Source organism: Myxocyprinus asiaticus, chromosome 19, assembly GCF_019703515.2.
Source record: "Myxocyprinus asiaticus isolate MX2 ecotype Aquarium Trade chromosome 19, UBuf_Myxa_2, whole genome shotgun sequence".
Taxonomy (NCBI): Eukaryota; Metazoa; Chordata; class Actinopteri; order Cypriniformes; family Catostomidae; genus Myxocyprinus; species Myxocyprinus asiaticus.
In genome coordinates, this window is record NC_059362.1 from 2,696,970 (window position 1) to 2,722,490 (window position 25,521).

The following is a 25,521-nucleotide window of genomic DNA, read 5'->3' on the forward strand; positions in this document are numbered from 1 at the left end:
CAACATTGCTCTGTTTAATGCTATGGTTGCCTCATCAGGTGAACACGACTTTAGTGTCTATTTAGCAACAGATGAACAAATGCACTCTATCTAACTTGTAATGTAATGTAAATTTTGTGGCTACCAAAATGTTGTTGCTGTTTGCAGCCACTGCTCGAACGTTTATTATGTAATAAGTACAATCTACACCTAAGTAATTTGTGTAATGTACTCAGCTTGGTGTCCAGCAACTACAACAAACTTTACAAAGTAAAAAAAACCTTGTGGCATATGGTGTAAACTCCCTCTAAAATGGCTCAAATCCTCCTCAAACCAAAAGCCCGCCCTTCATGAGGAGTGTAAATTCCCATACCTGTAGTTTCCAGCTTTGGGTAAACCTCCAAAATACATCCTCTCATCTTCCCTCAGGTTGAGCCCTGTAGCGCCACCTGGAGACGCCATCTCCAACTGCTCATCTTCATTCGTATCAATGTTCACTATGGTGATGGTTGCTAAAGTAAGGGGAAAAGAGACAGTGAGGTCACAGAAAGCCATACTGAGCTTCTTTAGTTTATCAGTTATCGTTGATTACATCATTATTTTGTTAATTCAGTTCTGCAGAATGAAAGATTTAACAGTACACAAAATACTGACCTGCAATGTTGGGTGTAATCCGATTACAAAGTAACTAGTTACTGTAATATACTTACTTTTTAGTCAAAAAAATTGAAATTAGTCTACAAACTTTCAGTTATTTTCTTTTAAAGGGGTTATGTCATGAGGAATCAAAGTTTCCTTGATACGCTGACATATAAGAGGTCTTACTACTATACAAACATACTGTACGTTTCAGAACTCAAAACTTAATCCCCAATGCAATAAAAGCATTTATTGAAACCAAGCTGAAAAAATGCCTCATTCTCTACTTCCGCGACTTCCCTACGTTACTAGGGGTACATTAAATCATGACCGCCTCTACAGCTCAAAAACATCTACACCTACATTACATCATCACACTCTTGGCCCCGCCCACTGGTGCTTCAGTTAGAAAAAAAGGGTTGTTCATTCTCTTCCGATTGAATTTCAAATATAGCTGTATTTTCGAGGAGCTGCACGATGTTACCCAATCATAACAGTGGGCGTTTACGCTGAATTTTTAAGTTGGCACTTAGGCCAAAACCGAGTGTTTCAGACACAGGGACAAAAACAGGGTGGAAAATGAACATATATTGCTAAATTATGACTGTTTTAATGCAAACTAACATTATCAGTGGACCACAGGGTAGATAATAAAACTATTTAAAAAAAGAGCATTTCATGACCCCTTTAAGTACATTAATAGGGTTACACATATTTCTAAAATAATATTATGTAAAACACATTTAAAATATGAATTAAGTTCATATGTACGTCTGTTCTTGTGTAAGGGAGAAACATGTGGAGTGTGTGACTTGTGTGCAACAAGAAACAAATATTGACATTATTTTGCAGTCGTTGAGCGGAAAAGAGTTTTAAAAGTAACTTAAAAGTACAGTAATTAGTAATGTGATTATTTTTCAATTAAGTACAATTTTACAATTTTAGAGAAGTAATTAGTAGAGGATTACTTTTTGGAGTAACATGCCCAACACTGTTGACCTGGCAAGTTACGTCTTCACGCAGTATATTTGAATATACGCGAAAGCATATGAGATTTTTGGAAGACTATCAGTCAGTAAAGACTTAAACTTCAGTCTGTTTCTCACACAGAGCTATCGTATGACTTCAGAAGACTTGGAATATAGCATATGAGCCATGCAGTTATGGTGGGGGACAGATGTAGTAACTATAAACTGTCATTGTAAAGAAAAGAGCTGCATAACTTACTTTTTTTTTCTTTTTTTTTTTTTTTACAGATTTGTAAGATTTCCACAGTAAAAATTTTTTTTTAAACAGAATATGGGTTTAGAATGACAAAGTTGAGAAGGTAAAATATTTTTCATTTGTGGATGAAAGTCTGTACCTTCTTTCTTCATGCGGGAAATAGTGAACGATTTCCATTTTCCATCGTTGTGCCGTTTGTTACTGGTGATGGAGCTGGTGCCTGATCCCAGATCATAACTCACCTTTACCCTGCCATCACTCAGCTCTGCACTTATGAAGTCTTTCTGCTCAGAGAGAGAGAGACAGGTTGATTTTACACTGTATCTACGAGAAAACATGTTTAAATCAAATAGTTCATTACATATAGGGATATTGGTCACATGGGCTATATTGTCAAAAGTCCAACTGTAAAAAATGTGTTTTCCCTAACAGAGGTTTTGCATGCTGTTTTCAATCACCTAGTTCAAAACTCTCTTAAATTAGATTTTTTTTTTTTTTTTTTTTTTAATTCTATGCTCCAAATAAACATTCAATCTCATCATAATTTTGTTATGGCTCTTGGGTAAACAAGCGAACATACCAAATCAAACCACACTGGCATACATTACAGCAAGGATCAACTATATTGTGAAAGCAGATTTTTACCAAAAGGGTTAAATGTGTTCTAGGACAAAGGTATTTTCCATGAAAGTCAAGTTGGGGCATGTTGTCACATTTAGTGTGTTAATGTAATATTTCAACATACACCAAGACAAGCCCCAGGCCTCTGAACTGAATACTCTCCTGGCCTCATTTGACTTGGAAAGACTACAAACCACAGCAACTCACAGATCAGGCAACCAGCTGTACCTCATTTTTACACATAACTGTACCAAATCAAATATTCTTGTTACTCCTTAACATGTCTCTGATCACTACTTTGTTCAATTCAACATGACTCTCCCATCTACAGTAAAACAGTCTCCACCTTTGATTTCCTTTTGCCGTAACCTCCTTTCACCCTCACGCCTCTCCACTGCTGTCTCTACCTCTCTTCCCACACTAAATGTATTTACCACGCTTAATGTAAACACTGCCACAGACACACTAAGCTCTACTTTAACAACCTGTCTAGACAACATCTGTCCTATCTCCTCTAGGTCAGACATGTGCTATACCACCCAGCCCCTGGCTGTCTGACGTCCTTCGTGAACATCGGACTGACCTCAGGGCAGCTGAGAGGAGATGGCGGAAATCGTCATGGTTACTTGTGTAACCTTCATTCCCTGATGGAGGGAACGAGACATTGTGTCGATGTAGTGACACTAGGGGTCCCTATACGAAACCCCACAATTGGCTGAACTGTGTTACGTGAACTGGCGGTGTGTGGTGGGTAGACTACTGTGTGCCTCATAGCCAGCACACCAGGTCGAAATGTAACCTCCCCCAACATAGTTATGAGTGTCGAACGGCCCTTTTTGGGGACAAGTCGACTACCCAAAAGATAGAGACAGGCTTAACCCAGTCGTGGCCTCTTTTCCCCTTCTCTTTTTTCCACTCCCTAAAAAACAAGGGGGATTATCTGACTGTGCCGCCAGGTCTAGTCGGGGGGTGTCCCTCCCAAGGGGAAGACACAGCGGAGACCAAACCTCGCCCAAAGAGAGGGTGGGGGATATTTAAGTAGAAGAATACGTCACATGGTCTTTCCAACCATGTGGAGAGTCTTCAAGGTAGATCCTGCCCAATGGGGGAGGAGTTACTACAAACATGGAGACTGGGGCAGAGGGGCTCTGCCAAAGGAAGACGCAGTTTGCCAACAGGGAAATGAATTAGCGGAAGATATATATCGCATGGGGTTAGCCTTACAGGGAACCGCCACATGCGGAGCACCTACCCCAGAACAGGACTCTTAGTTAGGGTGTGTACTGGGCCAGCAGCGAATCTCTCCAAAAACTCGACTGCCACAGGACTCAGAGGAAGTCAACCAGGGAACAAACTTGTGAACACTACTGGGAATTAATGGTGCACGTCTTCAGCTCAAAAGGAGGTGGAAGGCGCTATGTGCAAGCGATACACCCGCCAGCTATCCCGGGCTTATCCGCTTGTATTGCGTGCCACTACCTGGGATGAAACCGGTTCCACCCGGAGGTTGTAGAACCTTGCAAAGGTGTTGGGTGTTGCCCAGCCCGCTGCTCTGCAAATGTCTGTTAGAGAGGCACCCCTGGCCAGGGCCCAGGAAGCCGCTACACCCCTGGTAGAATGGGCTCATAGCCCTACTGGGGGCGGCATGTCCTGGGCGATATATGCCACAGTACCAAAGCAGACAAAGAGCTGCTCAGAGATTCTAAAGCTCTGCGTGCGATCCAAATAGATGTGTAAAGCAAAAACCGGACATAGCGACGACAGGGCTGGGTCTGCCTCCTCCTGGGGCAGCGCTTGCAGGTTCACCACCTGGTCCCTAAAAGGGGTGGTGGGAACCTTGGGTCAGGGTCTCAGGATCATGTGAGAGTAACCCGGACCGAACTCCAGGCATGTTTTGCTGACAGAGAACGTTTGCAGGTCACCTACCCTCTTGATGGAAGTGAGCGCAGTCAGGAGGGCAGTCTTCAAGGAGAGTGCCTTAAGCTCAGCTGACTGCAAAGGCTCAAAGGGGGCTCTCTGTAGACCCTGAAGAACTACAGAGAGGTCCCATGAGGGAACGAGGCGCGGTCTGGAGGGATTCAGCCTCCTGGCGCCTCTTAGGATGATCAGGTCGTGCTTCCCTAAGGACTTACCGTCAACTGCGTCGTGGTGTGCTGCTATGGCGGCAATGTACACCTTTAAGGTGGAAGGGGACAGCCTCCTTTCCAACCTCTCTTGCAGGAAGGAAAGCACTGATCCGACTGCGCATCTCTAGGGGTCTTCGCTTTGGGAAGAACACCACTTAGCAAACAGACGCCACTTAAAGGCATACAGGCACCTCGTAGAGGGGGCCCTAGCCCGAGTGATTGTGTCTACCACCGCAGGTTGCAAACAGTGCCCCAGCCCATTTTGGAGGCATCTGTCGTGACCACGATGCGCCTGGAGACCAATTCTAAAGGAACAACTGCCTGTAGAAATGAGCTGTTGGTCCAAGGGCTGAAAAGACAGTGACAGACCGACGTGATGGCCACGTGATGTGTCCCGTGGCGCCATGCCCATCTCGGGACTCGAGTCTGGAGCCAGTGCTGAAGCGGCCTCATATGCATCAACCCGAGCGGGGTGGCCATCTCCGAGGACGCCATATGCCCCAGAAGCCTCTGAAAAAGTTTCAGTGGAACCGCTGTTTTCTGTTTGAATGCCTTCAAACAGGCCAGCACCGACTGGGCATGCTCGTTTGTAAGGCGCGCCGTCAAGGAGACTGAGTCCAACTCCAAACTGAGAAAAGAGATACTCTGAACCGGGAGGAGCTTGCTCTTTTCCCAGTTGACCCGAAGCCCTAGTCGGCTGAGGTGTGAGAGCACCAGGTCCCTGTGTGTGCACAGCATGTCTCAAGAGTGAGCTAGGATTAGCCAGTCATCGAGATAGTTGAGAATGCAAATGCCCACCTCCCTTAACGGGGCAAGGGCAGCCTCTGCGACCTTCGTAAAGATGCAAGGAGACAGGGACAGGCTGAAAGGGAGGACTTTGTACTGATACGCCTGACCCTCAAATGCAAACAGCAGGAAGGGTCTGTGTCGAGGAAGGATCGAGACGTGGAAATACGCATCCTTCAGGTCTACCGCCGCAAACCAATCTTGATGCCGGATGCTCGCCAGAATGCGTTTTTGTGTCAGCATCTTGAACGGGAGTCTGTGTAAAGCCCAATTCAGTATTCGCAGGTCCAAGATTGGCCGCAACCCACCGCCTTTTTCGGTACAATGAAGTAGGGGCTGTAAAACCCTTTCTTCATCTCGGCTGGAGGGACAGGTTCTATCGCGCCCTTCCGTAGGAGGGTAGCGATCCCCACGTGCAAGATGGCAGCGTTTTTGCTCTTGACCTAGGTGAAGTGAATACCGCTGAACCTGGGCGGGCGCCTGGCGAACTGAATCACGTAGCCAAGTCGGATGGTCCGGATCAGCCATCATGACTGATTGGGAAGCGCGAGCCACGCGTCCAAGTTCCGCGCAAGGGGGACCAAGCGGACAACGTCATCGGACGTACTGGCAGGTGGGGCCTCGCAGCGGGGCGGAGCTCAAGGTGCCACACCACGTTGTGGCCGTGCTGAGTCTAGGGACATCGAATTACTTACCTAGCTCCTTGTGACAACCCCCGGAACAGCCTGGGTTGGGGGAGGAAGAGGCCTGTCCTCGTAACCCATGGAGACTGCCACATCAGGGGCGGCTGTGTCGCTGAATGGGGCCGTCTGGGAAATGGGGGCAGCAAGGAACCGTGTCTTGTCAGCCTTGCCCATCTCGACCAGGTTGAGCTAAAGGTGGCGCTCCTGGACCATTAGTGTGACCATCGTCCACCCGAGAGTCTGCTCTGTGACCTTCGTCGCTCAAAGAGCGAGGTCGGTCACCGAGTGCAGTTCCTGCATCAAATCTGGGGCAGAAATACCCTCGTGCAGTTCTTTCAATGCCTTGGCTTGGTGGACCTACAGGAGAGCCATGGCGTGCAGGGCAGAGGCGGCTTGTCCAGCAGCGCTGTAGGCTTTAGCCGTCAGGGACAACGTGAGCCTACTGGGCTTGGACGGGAGCTTAGGGCATCCGCGCCAGGTGGCGCCGCTCTGCGGGTATAGGTGCACCACGAGCGCCTTATCCACCGGGGGAATCGCCGAATAGCCCCTGGCCGCCCCGCCATCAAGGGTAGTGAGAGCGGGGGAACTGCGGAATCGGGGCCGGGCAGTAAAAGGTGCCTCCCACGACTTCGTCAGTTCCTCGTGCACTTCCGGGAAGAAAGGCACTGGAGCGGGGCGTGGCTGCTTTGAGCGGCGCCCCGAGCCTATGAATCAATCATCAAGCCGCGAGGGTTCAGGGGAGAGTGGAGGGTTCCACTCTAACCCGACGCTTGCGGCCGCCCGGGAAAGCATTTCTGTCATTTCGGCATCGGCCTGTGACTGGGAAATCGTCCCTGAAGGGGGAAGCCCAGCTGAGGCTTCTGCGTCCGACTGGACAAGCCCGCTCTCCGATGCTACGCTCGAGAGCTCATCATCTTCGCGGGCTCCGAACAAGAAGCCAGACTCACCATGAGACGAGCCAGCGAACTCATCCGGAAGCCCGATTGGGGCAGATGAGGGTGCTGGGAATGGGAGGTCCGCAGGGGGATACCCGGCAGAGACTATCCCATTGGGGTCCCCAAATCGCCTCCAGTGCTAGCCGCGCTGGCCTCATACCCATAGGTAGAAGGACCGAGGTGGGGAGCCGCTGGGGTGGCTTGCTTTCGTAAGTCGAGACCGCAACGTTGCCATGGTCATGTTCTCGCAGTGAGAACATGAACCATCCACAAACGCTGCCTCCATGTGGGTCGCGCCCAGACACGAAAGACTGTGATCATGACCATCCGAAGTTGAGAGATAACGACCGCAACCAGGAATAACACACAATCGGAAAGGCATCTTTAGAAAGATGCATCTTTAAAAAGACGTTCCATGTGTGCCGCTCTTTTAGAGAAATATATACTCTTTTAGAGGAGGAAAAGCTCTTTCAGAAAATATACTCTCTTGTTTTTCTGCTGAAGTGCCCAGGGGCATTCTCTGCAGTGCACCAGTGCAGAGGAGGGAGAAGCCGCTGAAATGCGCCGTCAGATCCAGCAGAGGTGAATGAAAAGTAGTATTCAGCTCAATGAGCATGACCATTCGGCTCCGAAGAGAAAATCTGAATGAGTGGTTGCATACCAGCTCCTTTTATACCCGTATGTCCGGGGGAGTGGCACGCAAATACCACTCGCCAATTTTCATTGGCCTTTTATCAAAGACCAGAGGTGTCTTGGGCTCCCAAGAGTGACCCCTTCGGTCACTACATCGACACAACGTTGAGTGAGTGACAGATAGGGAACTAAAGATCCAGCAGATCTAGGTAAATATCAGTCTCTGCTTGCAACTTTTTCAGATAACGTTAAATCTGCAAAAACCTCCTATTACCAGAACAAGATCAACAGCACCACAGACACTCGCAGCTTGTTTAGAACATTCAACACACTTCTCTGCCCTCCCCCTCCACCACCTGACACATCACTGACAGCAGATGTCTTCGTCACATTTTTTACTAATAAGGTTACATCCATCAGCAATACATTCTCAGCACCACACCCTGTCAAACACCCATCTCCGTATGCAACTCTTCTGTCTCTATATTCTCTCCTCTGACTGACACTGAGGTCTCTAAACTCCTCCTCTCCAACCACCCCACCACCAGGCCATTTCTCCATCCATCCTACCTGCACTCACACACATAATTAACACATCTCTACTTACAGGCACTTTTCCCACTACATTCAATCAGGCTCGAGTAACCCCACTGCTGAAGAAACCCGCACTTAACCCCACACAAATAGAACACTACAGGCCAGTCTCTCTCATCCCATTCATGGCAAAAACACTTGAAAGGGCAGTTTTCAATCAAATCTCTGCCTATCTCTCACAGAACAGGCTGCTGGATGACAATCAGTCAGGTTTCAAAAGTGGACACTCCACCGAGACTGCCCTGCTCTCTGTCGCTGAGATGGGCGAAAGCTGAATCCAGATCATCCATCCTGATTCTGCTGGACCTCTCTGCAGCCTTTGACACAGTCAACCATCAGATCTTACTCTCTACCCTCTCCTCGCTGGGCATCACAGGAACTGTGCTTGACTGGTTTAACTCCTATCTCTCAGGTAGGTCCTTCAAGGTAGCCTGGAGAGGTGAGGTATCCAAGCCTCATCAGCTACTTATTGGGGTACCTCAGGGATCAGTGCTTGGGCCACTGCTCTTCTCTATATACACAACATCACTGGGACCCATCATCACTGCTACGCTGATGACACGCAACTCTACTTGTCTTTCCAGCCCAACGACACCACAGTAACTGCTTGAATTTCTGCCCGCCTGGCAGACATCTCGGCCTGGATGAAGGAGCACCACCTGCAACTCAACCCAGCCAAGAATGAACTCCTTGTCTTTCCAGCCAACCCTGCTGTTGAACACAACATCACCGTGCAGCTGGGTGCAACTACAGTAACGCCTTCCAAAACTGTCAGAAATCTAGGGGTAACCATCGACAACAGACTAAATTTCACAGACCACATCTCAAAGACCTCAAGATCATGTAGATTTACACTCTACAATATCAAGAAGATAAGACCCTTCCTCTCTGAACATGCCACACAACTGCTTGTCCAGTCACTTGTCATAACTAGACTGGACTACTGTAACGCTCTCATTGCAGGCCTCCCTGCATGTGCAATTAGACCCCTGCAAATGATCCAGAATGCAGCAGCACGTCTGGTCTTTAATGAACCAAAGAGAGCGCATGCTACACCACTCCTTGTCTCTCTCCATTGGCTGCCGATTGATGCAGGTATCAAATTCAAGGCTCTGATGCTGGCATACAGAACAGTCACTGGGTCTGCTCCAGCATACCTAAAATCATTTACGCAGAGCTGCCTGCCCACTAGAAGCCTGCGGTCGGCTAAGGAACGTCGCCTTGTTGTACCAACACAAAGAGGCACCAAAACACTTTCCCGGACTTTCAGCTTCATCATACCACGTTGGTGGAACGACCTTCCCATCTCCATCCGTGAAGCTGACTCACTCTCTGTCTTCAAAAAACAACTAAAAACACATCTTTTCCATGAGCACTTTACCAGTCATTTAAAAAAAAAAAAATCCTGTTGCACGTTATTCTGTTTTGAATACTATTCTGATGCTAGTGAAACTTTGTAATACGGCACTTTTCATACCACTGTCTCCTTAAGATGATTTGCTTATGTTTTCCTCTTTCGTAAGTCGCTTTGGATAAAAGCGTCTGCCAAATGAATAAATGTAAATGTAAATGTAATAAATTTATACAATATGTCAGTTACAATATTTGTTGATTAAAAAAATATTTGATATTTTTTGTTCATTAGCTTTTAAATTTTTGTTGTTTCATGAATCGTTTTGTGCCTAATAATTGTTTTACTTTTAAATTTTCCTGAAATACCTGTAATAAGCTGTTCAATGCAGGCAGGTATAGAGGTGTAGATTGTGTTGTGGTGGTAGTGATGGTGTGGTGACGTGGGAACTCATCCCTCTCACATGAAGCCTATGCCACTAGTTTAATAGCAGGTAACGCTGTGACAAATTACCCCATATAGTGTGACAACATGCCCTGCTACTGGGGCAAGATGTCACAAAGTACAAAGTGTGTTCAATGAACTGTATCTTTTTTCCTGAGCAATAATTATGAAATTGTTTGTAAGCTTTTTTTTGTAGCCAAGACTTTAAGGTTTGTCTCTATACAGAAATTCACTTTTAAAAATAAACTTACCCTGAAGAATATTCACTGGAGTAAAGGGTGGCAACTAACCCTGGTCTCCCCTATATATATATATATATATATATATGTGTGTGTGTGTGTGTGTGTGTGTGTATTGGTATGTGGGCTTTTACCATGTCCTTAGTGGCAAAGTACATCATCACAGCATCTGTGGAGAAGGTGCGGAACTTGAACATCACCGTGGAAACATTGGGATTCCATCTTGTGGGACGGCTGACGGCTGCATAACCCTCTCCATCAAACTGCACCGTGCCTTCAGTGTCAGCGGGCTGAGGACTGCACACATGGAAGTCAACATCAATATTTAATGTTAAAATGGACACATTTGTATGAAGGAAAGTGTGTGTTTTAAATGCTGGTCACTGGCCATTTCTTTTAAGTTTCTCGCCACATTCAATCAACCTTTTGATTTCACTTGATTTGATTTATTGGTGCGGTGGTGTGGCAAATGCAGTTTTTATATACTGTATATGAGGTCATAAACATGCATGCACAATAGATATAATACAATTAGATTTTTTAAGCAGTTTTTTGGATGAAGATTCTAGTATTTTGACTCATTGTTTCCAACATATGCTGCATCCATGGAAATCTTTAAAGCTTATTCACAAAAATCATTTTTTTAATTCTGAAAATATCTCTGTCTTTATTAAACACCACAGGACTGAATAAATGAACATGGAAGTAGATTCACATAAACGTTACATATTAATAGTAGGACTTTCTTTCTAACTTTTAAACTTGAAAATGTCTTATTTACATCCTGTTGGGGTCCTGCTTAGCAACATTTTCAAGGATCCCCATAAGATCGGCCAATAAAAAATAGTTTCTCCACAAGACTCAATAATAGACATCACATCCAGCAACAATAAGTAGCGTTATCAAACTTTCACCTATAGCTCTGTATCAGAATTGATAAGTACTGTAAATTAAACTTTCAAGTGGAACTTAACAATAAACATCATCAGTTTAAACTGTTTCTTTAGCTTCACATGGCAAGTACAACAGATTAATTTTACATAAATAGACTGTAATGTTATAATTCAGCAAAATGGGCACTGCCATTGATACAGACTACAGCGCAAGTTGTTTTATGCTACAGTTTTTAAATTTTTAGGGTAACGTATACAAATTATGACCAGTTATTTTTGAAAATAGACTGTCATTAGATAATACCAATATATTTAAAGGGACGGTTCACCCAAAAATGAAAATTCTCTCATCATTTCCTACAGTGGGTTTTCGCATAGTCGAGTGAGTCTTCATCTTTGACTAAAACAGCAAAGGTCTGGACTGAAGATTTTTAGAAGAATGTCTCAGCACTGTAGGTCCATACAACGCAAGTTAACAGGGTCCAAAACGTTGAAGCTCAAAAAAGCACATAAAGGCAGCATAAAAGTGACCCATTAAGGCCGATAGAGGCAGCCTCCGGAGGCTATATATGGAGGCAGAAAGGGATCAAGGCCGAATCCAATGTTCGTGTCACATTCTGTCTACTGAGACACCTTCATCTGATTGATTTTTGAAGGCAGCATATGTATCCTTCGCTGCCAATGAAATCCCACAATCATGTTCACATGCATTGTATGACCTACAGAGCTGAAATATTCCTCTAAAAAGCTAATTTGTGTTCTGCAGCGAGGCAACAAGACAGCAACCTTTGGTTTCGTACGCAGCCTTATACTTCTGCTGTGCTGTTCCTATGCTGTAGCCTGACATGCAGCTCTTCAAAAATGTAACTGTGCGTCGCGTCGACGCAGATGACAACAGCAGTGATTGGTCCGCTGTGTTACCAGAGACCGCCCCCAGCATGACAAGAAATTTTCTGAGGTGGCGTTGCATTTTCTCCAAGATTATTTTATCTGCGCATCATATGTATCAACTAATCAGTGATCATGTCTCATTGTGTTTGGACCCGTTTTGTTATCTGTTAACATCTAATAGACCGGTGGTTCTCAGCAGTGTTCCTGAAGGCCCCCCAACACTACACATTTTAGATATCTCCATAATCAAACACACATGATTCAACTCATCAGCTCATTAGTGGAGACTCCAAGACCTGAACTGGATGTGTCAGAAAAGGGAGAAATACAAAATGTGCAGTGTTGGGGGGCTTCCAGGAACAGGGTTGAGAATCACTTTAATAGACATTTCTCTGGTCTTTTACTCTATATATCAGGTATGTGGGTGAAATAACACTTGTCGTATTCTAATCCAGAACTTTTCTGACCATATGTTTGACTGTATGGTGTAAATAATCATATTTCATAAGTTATGAAAACGGCTTCTAATTTGTCAGCAGATTAAAAAAGCACCTGTTAAGAGTTGATTATTTTGCCTAAATGCATAGTAAAGAGTTTACGCTTTAAAACGACACCCATTTTGTGTTGGTCAAGCAAGCAGTTATTAATTCATTTGATTCATTTTTTCAGCATGGAGCATCAAAGTATGCCACAATATTTATTTATTATTATTTAAGCAATTTAAAAGCAAGCATACAGTATATCCCTGATTTATTGTCTCTCTGCATGGCTAGCAACATTAACAATGTTACATATACACTGGCGGACAAAAGTTTGGAATAATGTACAGATTTTGCTCTTATGGAAAGAAACTGGTACTTTTATTCACCAAAGTGGCATTCAACTGATCACAATGTATAGTCAGGGCATTAATAATATGAAAAATTACTATTACAATTTAAAAGAAATGTTCAGAACTTCTTAAACTACTTCAAAGAGTTCTCATCAAAAAATCCTCCACATGCAGCAATGACAGCTTTGCAGATCCTTGTTATTCTAGCTGTCAGTTTGTCCAGATACTCAGGTGACATTTCACCCCACACTTCCTGTAGCACTTGCCATAGATGTGGCGGTCTTGTCGAGCACTTCTCACGCACCTTACAGTCTAGCTGATCCCACAAACGCTCAATGGGGTTAAGATCCATAACACTCTTTTCCAATTATCTGTTGTCCAATGTCTGTGTTTCTTTGCCCACTCTAACCTTTTCTTTTTGTTTTTCTGTTTCAAAAATGGCTTTTTCTTTGCAATTCTTCCCATAAGGCCTGCACCCCTGAGTCTTCTCTTTACTGTTGTACATGAAACTGGTGTTGAGCGGGTAGAATTCAATGAAGCTGTCAGCTGAGGACATGTGAGGTGTCTATTTCTCAAACTAGATCAGAGACTCTGATGTACTTATCCTCTTGTGTAGTTGTACATCTGGACCTTCCACATCTCTCTCTGTCCTTGTTAGAGCCAGTTGTCCTTTATCTTTGAAGACTGTAGTGTACACCTTTGTATGAAATCTTCAGTTTTTTGGCAATTTCAAGCATTGTATAGCCTTCATTCCTCAAAACAATGACTGACTGTCAAGTTTCTAGATAAAGCTGTTTCTTTTTTGCCATTTTTGACCTAATATTGACCTTAAGACATGCCAGTCTATTGCAAACTGTGGCAACTCAAAAACAAACACAAAGACAATGTTAAGCTTTCAGCTGTGTTTGATATAATGGCAAGTGATTTTCTAGTACCAAATGATCAATTTAGCATGATTACTCAAGGATAAGGTGTTGGAGTGATGGCTGATGTCTAGATTTGATCAAAAATGACTTTTTTCAAATAGTGATGGTGCTGTTTTATTACATCAGTAATGTCTTGACTATATATTGTGATCAGCTGAATGCCACTTTCCTTCCGAAAAAAATATGTACATTATTCCAAACTTTTGGCCGCCAGTGTATATGTATAATAACTAATATGTACCTAAACACTACATACATTCTCAAGAAATCTTTTTTAATGCTTCAATAATTTAATAAATACTTTTGTATCCTTGCAATAAGGCATTGCCTTAGTTTATTTATTAAACTTACAGTTATTTCAGAAATTACGGCATTTTTGTCTCAATACTATAGCATTTTGGCTGTGTACTCACAAAACGATGCAGACACACCAATGTAGAACTATAAATGCAAACCAACTTGTTGGCCACTACAAGACTCCAGTGGTTTAATCCATGTCTTCTGAAGTGATATAATAGGTAAGGGTGAGACACAGATCAATATTTAAGTCCTTTTCTCCAGTTTCACATTCTTCTTTTGTTTTTTCTGATTTACATTCTTCGTGCAAATCGTCACCTACTGGGCAGAGAGAAGAATTTCTAGCAAAAATTAACCTAAATATTGATCTGTTTCTCACCCACACCTAACATATCGCTTCTGAAGTCATGGCTGATGTTAACCACTGGAGTTGTATGAATTACTTGTATGCTGCCTTTATGTGCTTTTTGGACATTCGGAGTTCTGGTCACCATTCACTTGCATTGTATGAACCACCAGAGCTGAGATATTCTACTAAAAATCTTTATTTGTGTTCTGCAGAAGAAAGATGTCATACATATCTGAGGGTGCGTAAATGATGAGAGAATTTTCATTTTTGGGTGAACTATCCCTTTAAAATATGCAGTATTTCTATCCACATTGTTAGTTTGATATGTTTCTGTATTTTACAGTTCATGATGAGGACAGTCACATTGCAGGACAATTTACACTTTTTATTTTTAAACTGCAAAAAAAAAAAAAAAAAGAAAAAGAAAAAAAAATGGCAGAATATCTAAATAGATAATTTAGGGATGATACCATATTGATTTTTTCTCGATTGAAAATGAGACTGTGAGGGATAGATGCACAGTTTCTTCAATGGGTTCATTTAAATCTTTTAACTGAAGTAAGTCAAGCCAAAAGAAAACTAGTTGATGGAAAAACTTCAAAAACATGGGTTGTGACAATTATGCATTGTCTATAACATTTAGATAATATAACCCATTTAACAAATGGTACAGTATATCTGTCCCTCACAGCCTCATTTTGTATTGTGAAAAAAGAAACAAGGCATCTACCTGACGAAGATCTAATTACAAAATGACTGTTCTATTCTGTCCAGTCAAGTGATGAAAATTTAAGAGAAATAATGAATGGCCATTGTCTGCGAGCACAGTAAAATCCACTTACCTGACCATACAACCAGCACAATCACCGTCTCTCTCTCTGTAGTTCCACAGACCAATGGGTTTTCCATCCAGAGACGTCTCACCCATACAGCCAGAGAATGTGGTGGTTTTCACAGCGTCTGCCTTCTACAAACACATACAGAGAGGAGACTTAGTATGCATTTCAGGTCCCCCTTATTATTAGGTGCCTTTAACTACTATGTACTTATAATGTACGTACATTTGATATACTCTACTTGTATAAGTATGTGTTACATGCTGTACTTACATTTAAGGTGGGTGCCTAGATGGTAAAAATCATTCTGCAAAAAGTCTCAAAGTCTACCCTACCCCTAACCGTAACCTTGGTAGCAGCAAATATGAGTCAAGTTTCGCAGAACAACAGGTATAAAAATACTGGTATTTTATCAAATGCCTAATTTTGTTAATGTTTTAAAAGTATAACAAAAATTACAACAAAAGTGTAGTCTGCAGTGGAATGATCCTTCTCACCTTCACAGATCCCAGCATGCCACCCACAAACAGGTAAGCGTTTTGGTCCACATCCAGTACAGTGAAGCTCTCGGGTGATTTGGCACTGCTCAGGGTGGGTATGATGCCCGTCTTCGGCCCCTCCAACGCGTGCACTGAGATACTGCCGTTCAGCCCAATACTGGACACCAGTAATACAAGAATAAGCTTGGATAAGCTTCTACCAGTGATAATCATTTCAATTTCAATCACTTAAAAATGTATAGTATTGATGGATTTTATTATGTTTTCAAAAACTATGCAAGACAAAACCTTTTGTTAATTTGTATGTATTGTCTACAGTGCAGGTAAAGTTCTATACCTTCATTTTAGACATAACATACAAATTACTGCTGTAAATTACTGTGTAACAAGTAAAGCATAAATTAATATATCTAAATCAAATCAATAAATTAATTTATATTAAATTGATTAATACATTTTTAAAAAAATCTATCAATTAAAAAATCAAAATTATGTAAGAAGCTACAACCATAAAAGGGTGTAAGAATAAAATAATTTCTTATTTGACAACAGTGGTGGCTAATCACAAGTTTACTCAGTTTTACTGTAGTAATAACAATAACTGTAGTAACTATCTTGGCAGAAATTTTGATGAACATGGTCATATTTTTTTTAAGGGTGATTGTGTCGGTGTTGATCAACATTCAGTACTGAAAACTGCAAAATGACATATACATTTTGCTATATACATAAGGTGAAAATGTATTGATTCTATGTAGATATTCTGGTTTTCAATATAACAACCACGCATGTATTGTATGTGAACCTTATAGAACCCTTTATTACCGTGACGCTTCAATTCGATGCCAGTTTCCATCATTGATGATGAGATCAGGATATTCTACACGGCCCACCCCAGAACCCACATCCCACAGGAAGTTCACCTTCCCCTTCCTCATCTCAATTGCCAAGAAATCCACCTACACATGACACACACACACATACAAATGTACACAGTTCAAGCAAGCCCACTAACAATACCAAATTCAGCAGAAAACACTCACTGATATTGACATTATGCATTCATACAGCAGTTAACTAACTTTGATGAAGCACATACACACAGACAGACACACTGAAGTATATGAATGTAAACCAGCCTATACCGAAGAGTGGGGCACAATTCAGAATTTAAAAAGTGTTAAAATTTCAGTTGAATTGGCCACACACCACTAGATGCTAAATTGGAATTTGAATTGGATTTACTGAATTACAATTGAAAATAATTTTTTTCACAACTGATTAGACATACTTCTTTAAAAAAAAGTTCAATTCTTTCAAAACAATTGACACAAGTTAAAAATACATGTGTGTATCAGAAAAATTCATACTGCCATGTTGTTTGGCTCCATTTTAGAGACTGGGCTAAATTAGAGCTTTCTGAGAAATTAAATGAAACGTTTTCTTCCACCATGTTCCATAAAATTAAAGTTAATCTATTACATATAATGACAAAGTATACAGTAAATAAAGGAAATACAAATCTTTGTAGGTGATATTTCAAACATTGATTATTAATGTCATCTAATGTTTCTGGATATATCCTATATGTTGTGTGTATGATAACATTTTCATGGGTGTTACTGTAGTTTATACTGGAAAATGAAATGTATTATTATTATTATTTTTATCCCCTTTTCTCCCAATTTGGAATGCCTAATTCCTACTACTTAGTAGGTCCTCGTGGTGGCGCGGTTACTCACCTCAAACCGAGTGGTGGAGGACAAGTTTCAGTTGCCTCCGCTTCTGAGACCTTCAATCCACAGAGCATCTTATCATGTGACTCATCGTGCAGGACACCGCAGAGACTCACAGCATGTGGAGGCTCATGCTACTCTCCGCGATCCACGCACAACTTAGCACACACCCCACTGAGAGCGAGAACCACTAATCATGACCACGAGGAGTTTATTCCATGTGACTCTACCCTTCCTAGCAACCGGGCCAATTTGGTTGCTTAGGAGACCTGGCTGGAGTCACTCAGCACACCCTGGATTCAAACTCGTCACTCCAGGGGTGATGTTCAGCGTCAATACTCACTGATCTACCCAGGCCCACAATGAAATGTATTATTAAAACTAAACTTTAGAGGAATTTCTTTGAATTTAATGATTTTCCTTCTTTTTCCTTAAATTCAAATTCAATTCTAAATGGTGCACAACCTGGTATACACATTCGACAGACAATGTGTAGATGCTCAGAGACCATATTTGCAGGGGTACATTTCAAAGAAGGGAAGATTTTAATGGCAGATGAAACAGCAGGGTTGCTTACACAATAGGGCAGCTCTAGTAACAGCCATCATAGAGAGTTACACATTGTAATTTGTGTGTGTGTTTGTGAAAGAGAGTAATACACTATTATTATTTCCTTCTCTTAGCTGTGGGTAAAAGCTGTTTCTTAGACGCTTTGGAAAATAAGCATCAGATGAATTCTGGAGAATTAAAAGTGCTCATAAGGTGCTAAATTAATTCAACAGCTTGTCAGCCCTGTTAGTGACATACATTTACATGTTTAAGAGTGTAAAAGTGAGGATGGGGCCTAAAATAAGAGCTTAAACAGACCTGTATATGACCTGAAAAAAATACAAAAAGAGACGGGGTCCGTTTCACACTCACATATTTGGCCGAGCCGAGGTAGAAGAGCAGGTTATCAGCAGCAACAGTCTTCACATTCAGGATAATGGTGTTGTATCGGCCTTTCTTTATCTCTGGGCGGTATGTACGAATACAGTCTCCACCGGACGACACAGACACTTTGATCTAGGGTTCAAACATTGAAAGCACATGAATGATTGCAATTCTTTTGTAGCAAAAAAGTATTATTGAGAACTTTTTCAAAGGATTAGTTCACCCAAAAATGAAAATTCAGTCATTGTTTACTCACCCCTGTGTTGTTAGAACCCTATATGACTTTCTTTATTTTTCTTAACACAAAGGGAGAAATTGTGAAAGATTGTGTGCTCAGTGATGTCATACAATGACAGTTAATAGTGACCATCTCTTAAAGCTTCAAAAGGGCACAAAAAATTAATTCAGAACTCTAATATATTATTCCATGAGACTCATGATTGTTATGAAAGCATACGATAAGATTTGATGAGAAACAAACTGAAATCTAATGTATTATTTAGTGAAACTGTTCACTGACAATTGATCTCCTGTGCATGTTCATGATAGGACACAAGAGCAACAGTTCACACAGCCCCCTCACGACATTGGGGCGTTCAATCGAAAACTTGTTTTGTTTATAAAAGCAGTCCGCCACAGCAATAGTGACAACAGAACACAACACAGCTGCACACAAATCAGAGAACAGAACTTACTAAACATATCTGAAGAGTTTGTAGTCGAAGAATTGATGCATTTCTATGCCCAGCCTTGTTGTTTTGAACTGGAGTCACAGGGGTGAGTAAACAATGACTAAATTTTTATTTTTGGGTGAATTAATCCTTTAAGTTTAAAATGCTGCACAAACATTAATTCAAAATTAACTATATAGTATGTATGTTTAGGGCAGAGAGTCATTTAAAATGTTGTAACTTAAGTATATGGTAAGTATAGTGATATGTTGTAGGCTGTTTTAAGAAGTGTAGTGAAGTATTGTGGTTTGTTTTCAGTGTAATAGAGTATACAGGCAGTAATCAGGAGTGTAGTAGATTATCCTTGTGCTACTCCGCATACACATGTCTGTACATTGTATTTTGGCTTCGCTATACACAGCGCATAATTTCAATTAATTTAAACTGACTGATCTCAGTTCAGGAGACTCTGTGCTATCAGTAAAGGGATAAACTTTCAACGCACTGAGTCATGTGACCAAACAACATGGCACCGACCGCAGCAGAGTTTGTCTTTGGGAGAAACGGAAAAGAAAAACTACATCTGGTAAGAAACCCCATTACATTTTATATTGAAACCTGTTTGAGTCAAAAGATTAGAGTTTCTATTTTCAGACGATATGCTATTTTTTTTATTTGAGCAATTTATCACAAAATGCCCTGCTGATAAACACAATGTACACTAATGTGTAATTTTGCACTTTTTTTTACTAAGAAATGCGATATTTACTGTGCATTTTCACATTGAGCTAAAAATGTGTCTTTCAGAGGCTTTATATGGAGTTAGGATGAAAATAAGGTGCATTTCAAACTGTTCTGAGACCAGTGCAGACAGACAGCACACTGGAGGTTAAGTCATTCACTAAATAGGGAGCAAGGGAGCATCCTATATCTCTCTATGCAGTTAAGTGCATTCACTCCTAAAATCTGATCAAAAGTTCAGTTTCAGGCTGCAGATGATGTTTGGATCACTCAACATGTTTATCAGACATGATACAATGATAATCAGTACATAGATTCAGAATTTATAATGTATCATTTTATTTTAACATGGTTGGCAGTGATTGGATGATGCTGGACATTACTTTGAATCAGAATTAATTATGCTAATTTCTGATGTAATGTCTGTAACGTCTCAAAAACATGAAAAACCAACACTCCTGGAAATATAATAAACAATTTGATTAAAAAAATAAAAATAAAAAAAACAACTGTGAAAAATAGACTTTTTATAACTTTTATTATGTATTATGTAAAATTTCACAACTTAGTCCCGCTGTCCACATATGTTGCCATCAATTCTTAGAAAAACTATTTGATATAGAATTATTAATTTTTTTTGCTTATTTATTAGGTGCTACTAGTTACAAATCTAAAAGAGAAATGGAAAATGCACACAGCAGTCACACTCGAGTCTAAGGAGGTTATATAGGCTGCTTTCAGGAGTGTAGTGGATTAACCAGTAAACTCTTAGAGGTGAATTAAGTGTATTATATCATGTAGTATGCTTTTAGTTGTATTGTGGATTATATAGGATGTTTTCAGGATTGTAGTGGATTATATAGGTTGCTTTCAGGAGTGTATGAAATTATATAGAATACTTTCAGGAGTGTGGTGGATTATATAGGATTTATTTAGGAGTGTAGTGGAGTTAAAGGCTAATTTGAGCACTATACTCACAGAATTAGCCTGTTTGCGGGCCTGATTGATGAGTTCTTTAATCTGTGAGATGTTTTTCTTTATGTTGTCCTGAAGTTCCTGAATTGGCTTTAGTTTCTCCAGCAACCTATCAGCTTCATTTTCTAGATCCTTCACTTTAGCACCAGCTGCATGAACTACAAACACACAAGAAGAGTATAGTCCCAAACATTACAAAATAAATCTATAATGAAATAAACTAAAAATGACAGCAAACATGCTTGATAGCATTGCCATCAGAAATGGAAAATGAAAGGTTCTATAAAAATAAAGAGACCATGAAAGAACACAAAAACAAAAGAGAAAATGGCAAATGGATAAATAAAACGAGAGAAGAAAGTGACATTATATATCTTTCATTTGCAGCATAGGAAGCATAAGACATGGAGCTATTTTTCAATAGAAAAAATGAGAGAAAAAAATGACAGAGTTTCCATCTGTAATTAGCTGAAGCGCTCATTAGGATAAAGAGCTTAGTGAAGCTTTCAAAGGCTGTGTTTAATCCTGTTGAGCTGAAACAAAGAACGGAGAAATGGAGGGATGAGGAGTGAAAAAAAAACACACTCTCTGCACATGCAGCGTGCTCTGAATAAAAGCACCATGCTGAAGACTTGGGGAGTAGAGGGGTCTTAATGGGTTAAAATCATTCCGCACAGATGATGAATAAAATCATGTATACATACTTATTGCTGTTGACGTTCAAAATCAAATGGGGGGAAAAAATATGAAATAAGGATTTAAGTGATCTTTTAACACAAACATTTCATTTAAAAAATCAAATACTAATTTTCCATGCAATTGTTATATATAAATAAAGATTATTAGTGGAGTTTTGATGGATGTCGTACTGTTTTTCTCTGGGTCTTTGATAAGGTTGTTGGCTTTGTTGACATTATCCTCCAGTTTGCTGTAGTTCTTCTTCAAGCCCATCAGGTTTAAGTTCATGTCCTTCAGACAATTCAGAACGTCTAGAGCCGTGTCATTGGCCTCTTCTGCCTTCACTTTTGTGGCTTGTATCTTATCTGCCAGATCTGCAATCATCCACAAAAGAAGATTTAAAATCGAATGTGCATAACTGTCACAGAGCTGCATGACAATATCTGAAGCAATTCAAGTTTGAAGTACCACCTTCATGGTTTTATGAATATCAGTCAACAGGAGGCAGTAAGCGCAAGTCCAGCTGAACAGACATAAACTTGCAAGCAAACACAGCTGGACCTCTAATGCAGGGGTCTCAAGACGTGTTTTTCTAAGATTCAAACTACGTTTAACTTTACAAAGTGTCCTTAACACGCCGTCTATGACGCGACACAACCAAAGTGAGACCCTCTAAAGGTGTCGGTCTGACGCATGTGTATATTAATGTGTCCTTAGATAAGCCCTTATAATAAGTCTACCTTGGACAGATTGACGAATTTAATTGCTAAATGAATTGATGTGGACTGTAGACCAATAAAAAGGCTTATATTCAATGATATGGAAATAAAACAAACAATACTTCTAAAGCCACCTTCTGCATTGTCGAATCAATGCTATACTCATCAGCCACAATAATATACTGTATTTTAAAAATATGAATAATTGCATTGATGAAATATATTATATTAATAATTATTTAAATATAATTATTTAGAATTGTTTAATCATTATATAATGAATTATTTTTATTTGGGGGCCTTTCTCTGCAAATATTGCGATTAATTGCGATTAATCTGAATAATTAATCGGCCGATCATGTAACAAATGTGATAAATTGTTTTATTGATTTACACACACACACACACACACACACACACACACACACACACAATACAACAGTTAGTTCCAGTCCTCGAATCTGATTGGAAGAGAGACGTTCCTTGAGTGCTGATGTCTCACACCATCAGCACTCGGACGCTTCACACTTTGTATCACTCCGCTTTTGTTCATGGTATTCTAAACTAAAGTGTAAGAGCAGCGCAGATGTGTAATCACTTATTCAATCACTTAGAACCAGCCCAAGCCACCGTTACTATTTCTAAACATGATGTGACGTTTACGAATTAGTAAAGGAGGATTGGGCGGATATTTTAAACTAGCAACGGCAGATCCTGATCCGTGGCGTAAGAAAGTAGTTCCATGCACAAATGTGTTTTTTGTGTGACAGTCCTTAGTTTTTCCTCATTGTTTTATTTAATTGTTTGTTGAACTGTTGTATATAAGCAATATCACACTGATTACCTATGGTAACCTGCCTGCCTACTTGCGGCCGAATCACAGCCGTGCTGATTTAGGGCCATACAGCACGATTGCGATTGTGATATTGCTTTATATATATATATATATATATATATATATTGGAATAATGTACAGATTTAGCTGTTTCAGAAGGAAATTGGTACTTTAATTCACCAAAGTTGCATTCAACTGATCACAAAGTATAGTCAGGACATTACTGATGTAAAAAACAGCACCATCACTGTTTGAAAAAAGTCATTTTTGATCAAATCTAGACAGACCCCATTTCCAGCAGCCAACACTCCAACATCTTATCCTTGAGTAATCATGATAAATTGCTAATTTGGTACTAGAAAATCACTTGCCATTATATCAAACACAGTTGAAAGCTATTTGGCTCATTAAATGAAGCTTACCATTGTCTTTGTGTTTGTTTTTGAGTTGCCACAGTATGCAATAGACTGGCATGTCTTAAGGTCAATATTAGGTCAAAAATGGCAAAAAGAAACAGCTTTCTCTAGAAACTCATCAGTCAATCATTAATTTGAGGAATGAAGGCTATACAATGCTTGAAATTGCCAAAAAACTGAAGATTTCATACAAAGGTGTACACTACAGTCTTCAAAGACAAAGGACAACTGGCTCTAACAAGGACAGAAGGAGATGTGGAAGGTCCAGATGTACAACTACACAAGAGGATAAGTACATCAGAGACTCTAGTTTGAGAAATAGACACCTCACATGTCCTCAGCTGACAGCTTCATTGAATTCTACTCGCTCAACACCAGTTTCATGTACAACAGTAAAGAGAAGACTCAGGGGTGCAGGCCTTATGGGAAGAATTGCAAAGAAAAAGCCACTTTTGAAACAGAAAAACAAAAAGAAAAGGTTAGAGTGGGCAAAGAAACACAGACATTGGACAACAGATAATTGGAAAAGAGTGTTATGGATCTTAAACCCACTGAACTTTTGTGGGATCATCTAGACTGTAAGGTGCGTGAGAAGTGCCCGACAAGACAGCCACATCTATGGCAAGTGCTACAGGAAGTGTGGGGTGAAATGTCACCTGAGTATCTGGACAAACTGACAGCTAGAATGTCAAGGATCTGCAAAGCTGTCATTGCTGCATGTGGAGGATTTTTTGATGAGAACTCTTTGAAGTAGTTTTTTCAAATTGTAATAGTAATTTTTCATGTTATTAATATCCTGACTATACATTGTGATCAGTTGAATGCCACTTTGGTGAATAAAAGTACCAATTTCTTCCCATAAGAGCAAAATCTGTACATTATTCCAAAATTTGGCCGCCAGTATATAAATATATATATATATATATATATATATATATATATATATATATATATATATATATATTGTTATTATTATTTAAATCAGCAGGAATTAAAAGCAGTACACAGAATACTAAGATGATGTATTCAGTAAATACAGTTAACAATTAGAGTAATGGGGATTTAGAGTGTGTATTTGTAATAAAATAACAAAAATGTTGCAATGCAAATATCTGAAAGGTCCTTAAACCATTGGCTTTTTTAAAGCCATATACAGTATAATTTCTTATTTGTTTCTCATTGATTTTGGGATGGAATATGACCCGAATAATTTCTTGACAGGTTTCATGAGATTCACCTATTAACGTTTCCAAATATTCAAAACATTACCATTTTAAAACAATGATCTATGACACACATCACATTTCTGGTGAAGAGTATATCTTTGAAACTCTTGAAATTGTACTTTCATGTGTCATGTGTCAGCTAACACACACACACACACATACACACACACACACCGACAAACACACACACACACACACACACACAAACCGTTAGGGATGGCGTTGAGTTTGTCCATTGTATCATTCAGGTCTTTCTGCAGGTCTTTGTTCTTTTTGTCGGCCGCTTTCAGTCTGAACTGAAGAGCACCCAGATTCTCTCCATTTTCTGAAAACAAAACAGTTAAATATGACACATAAGAGAAAATGATAAATACAAACAAGGATGAGAATATCTTCCCTAGAATGTTTGGAGCATTTTTGTGATATTAGCAGAGCACTGCTTGTAAGAGTGTATGGCTGAAGGAGAGATTTTGTGTGTGTGTGTGTGTGTGTGTGTGTGTGATTGTCTTTCTAACCTTTCACGTCGTTCTGTAGTTCTTTGGCCTCATTCCAGAGATGGTAGCTCTTCTGGACGGAACCCTTGGCCTGATCTTTTAGAGATCCTTTGGGTCCTGAAGCCTATAGACAGATCATAGCACAGATTAAAACTGATGCTGTGTGTGTATGTGCAGTGGCCCCAAAAGTGTTTGGAAACTTAAGTCACACTTAAAACTGCATGAATTTCATTGCAGATATCAAAGCAAACTTCTCTTTTCTGAGCCATTTTTGCAATGACGTTCAATCAACTGCTGTCTTGGTGATTTTGATTGGACG

The 25,521-nt window shown here is 40.6% G+C and overlaps 1 protein-coding gene across 1 annotated transcript in view; it reads right to left on the reverse strand.

Annotated features, from left to right (window-relative positions):
• Nucleotides 1–25,521, reverse strand: part of lama2 (laminin, alpha 2) — a 455,317-nt gene that overhangs the window by 41,847 nt on the left and 387,949 nt on the right. The window contains exons 41-51 of the mRNA XM_051644922.1: nucleotides 25,224–25,326; nucleotides 24,917–25,033; nucleotides 21,704–21,886; nucleotides 20,838–20,992; nucleotides 18,436–18,579; nucleotides 16,604–16,737; nucleotides 15,776–15,935; nucleotides 15,285–15,409; nucleotides 10,389–10,551; nucleotides 1,982–2,126; nucleotides 353–491 (exon numbers count right to left, since the gene is read on the reverse strand). Of these exons, the coding sequence (XP_051500882.1) occupies nucleotides 353–491; nucleotides 1,982–2,126; nucleotides 10,389–10,551; nucleotides 15,285–15,409; nucleotides 15,776–15,935; nucleotides 16,604–16,737; nucleotides 18,436–18,579; nucleotides 20,838–20,992; nucleotides 21,704–21,886; nucleotides 24,917–25,033; nucleotides 25,224–25,326 (1,568 nt within the window). The remainder of the gene's footprint in view (nucleotides 1–352; nucleotides 492–1,981; nucleotides 2,127–10,388; nucleotides 10,552–15,284; nucleotides 15,410–15,775; nucleotides 15,936–16,603; nucleotides 16,738–18,435; nucleotides 18,580–20,837; nucleotides 20,993–21,703; nucleotides 21,887–24,916; nucleotides 25,034–25,223; nucleotides 25,327–25,521) is intronic.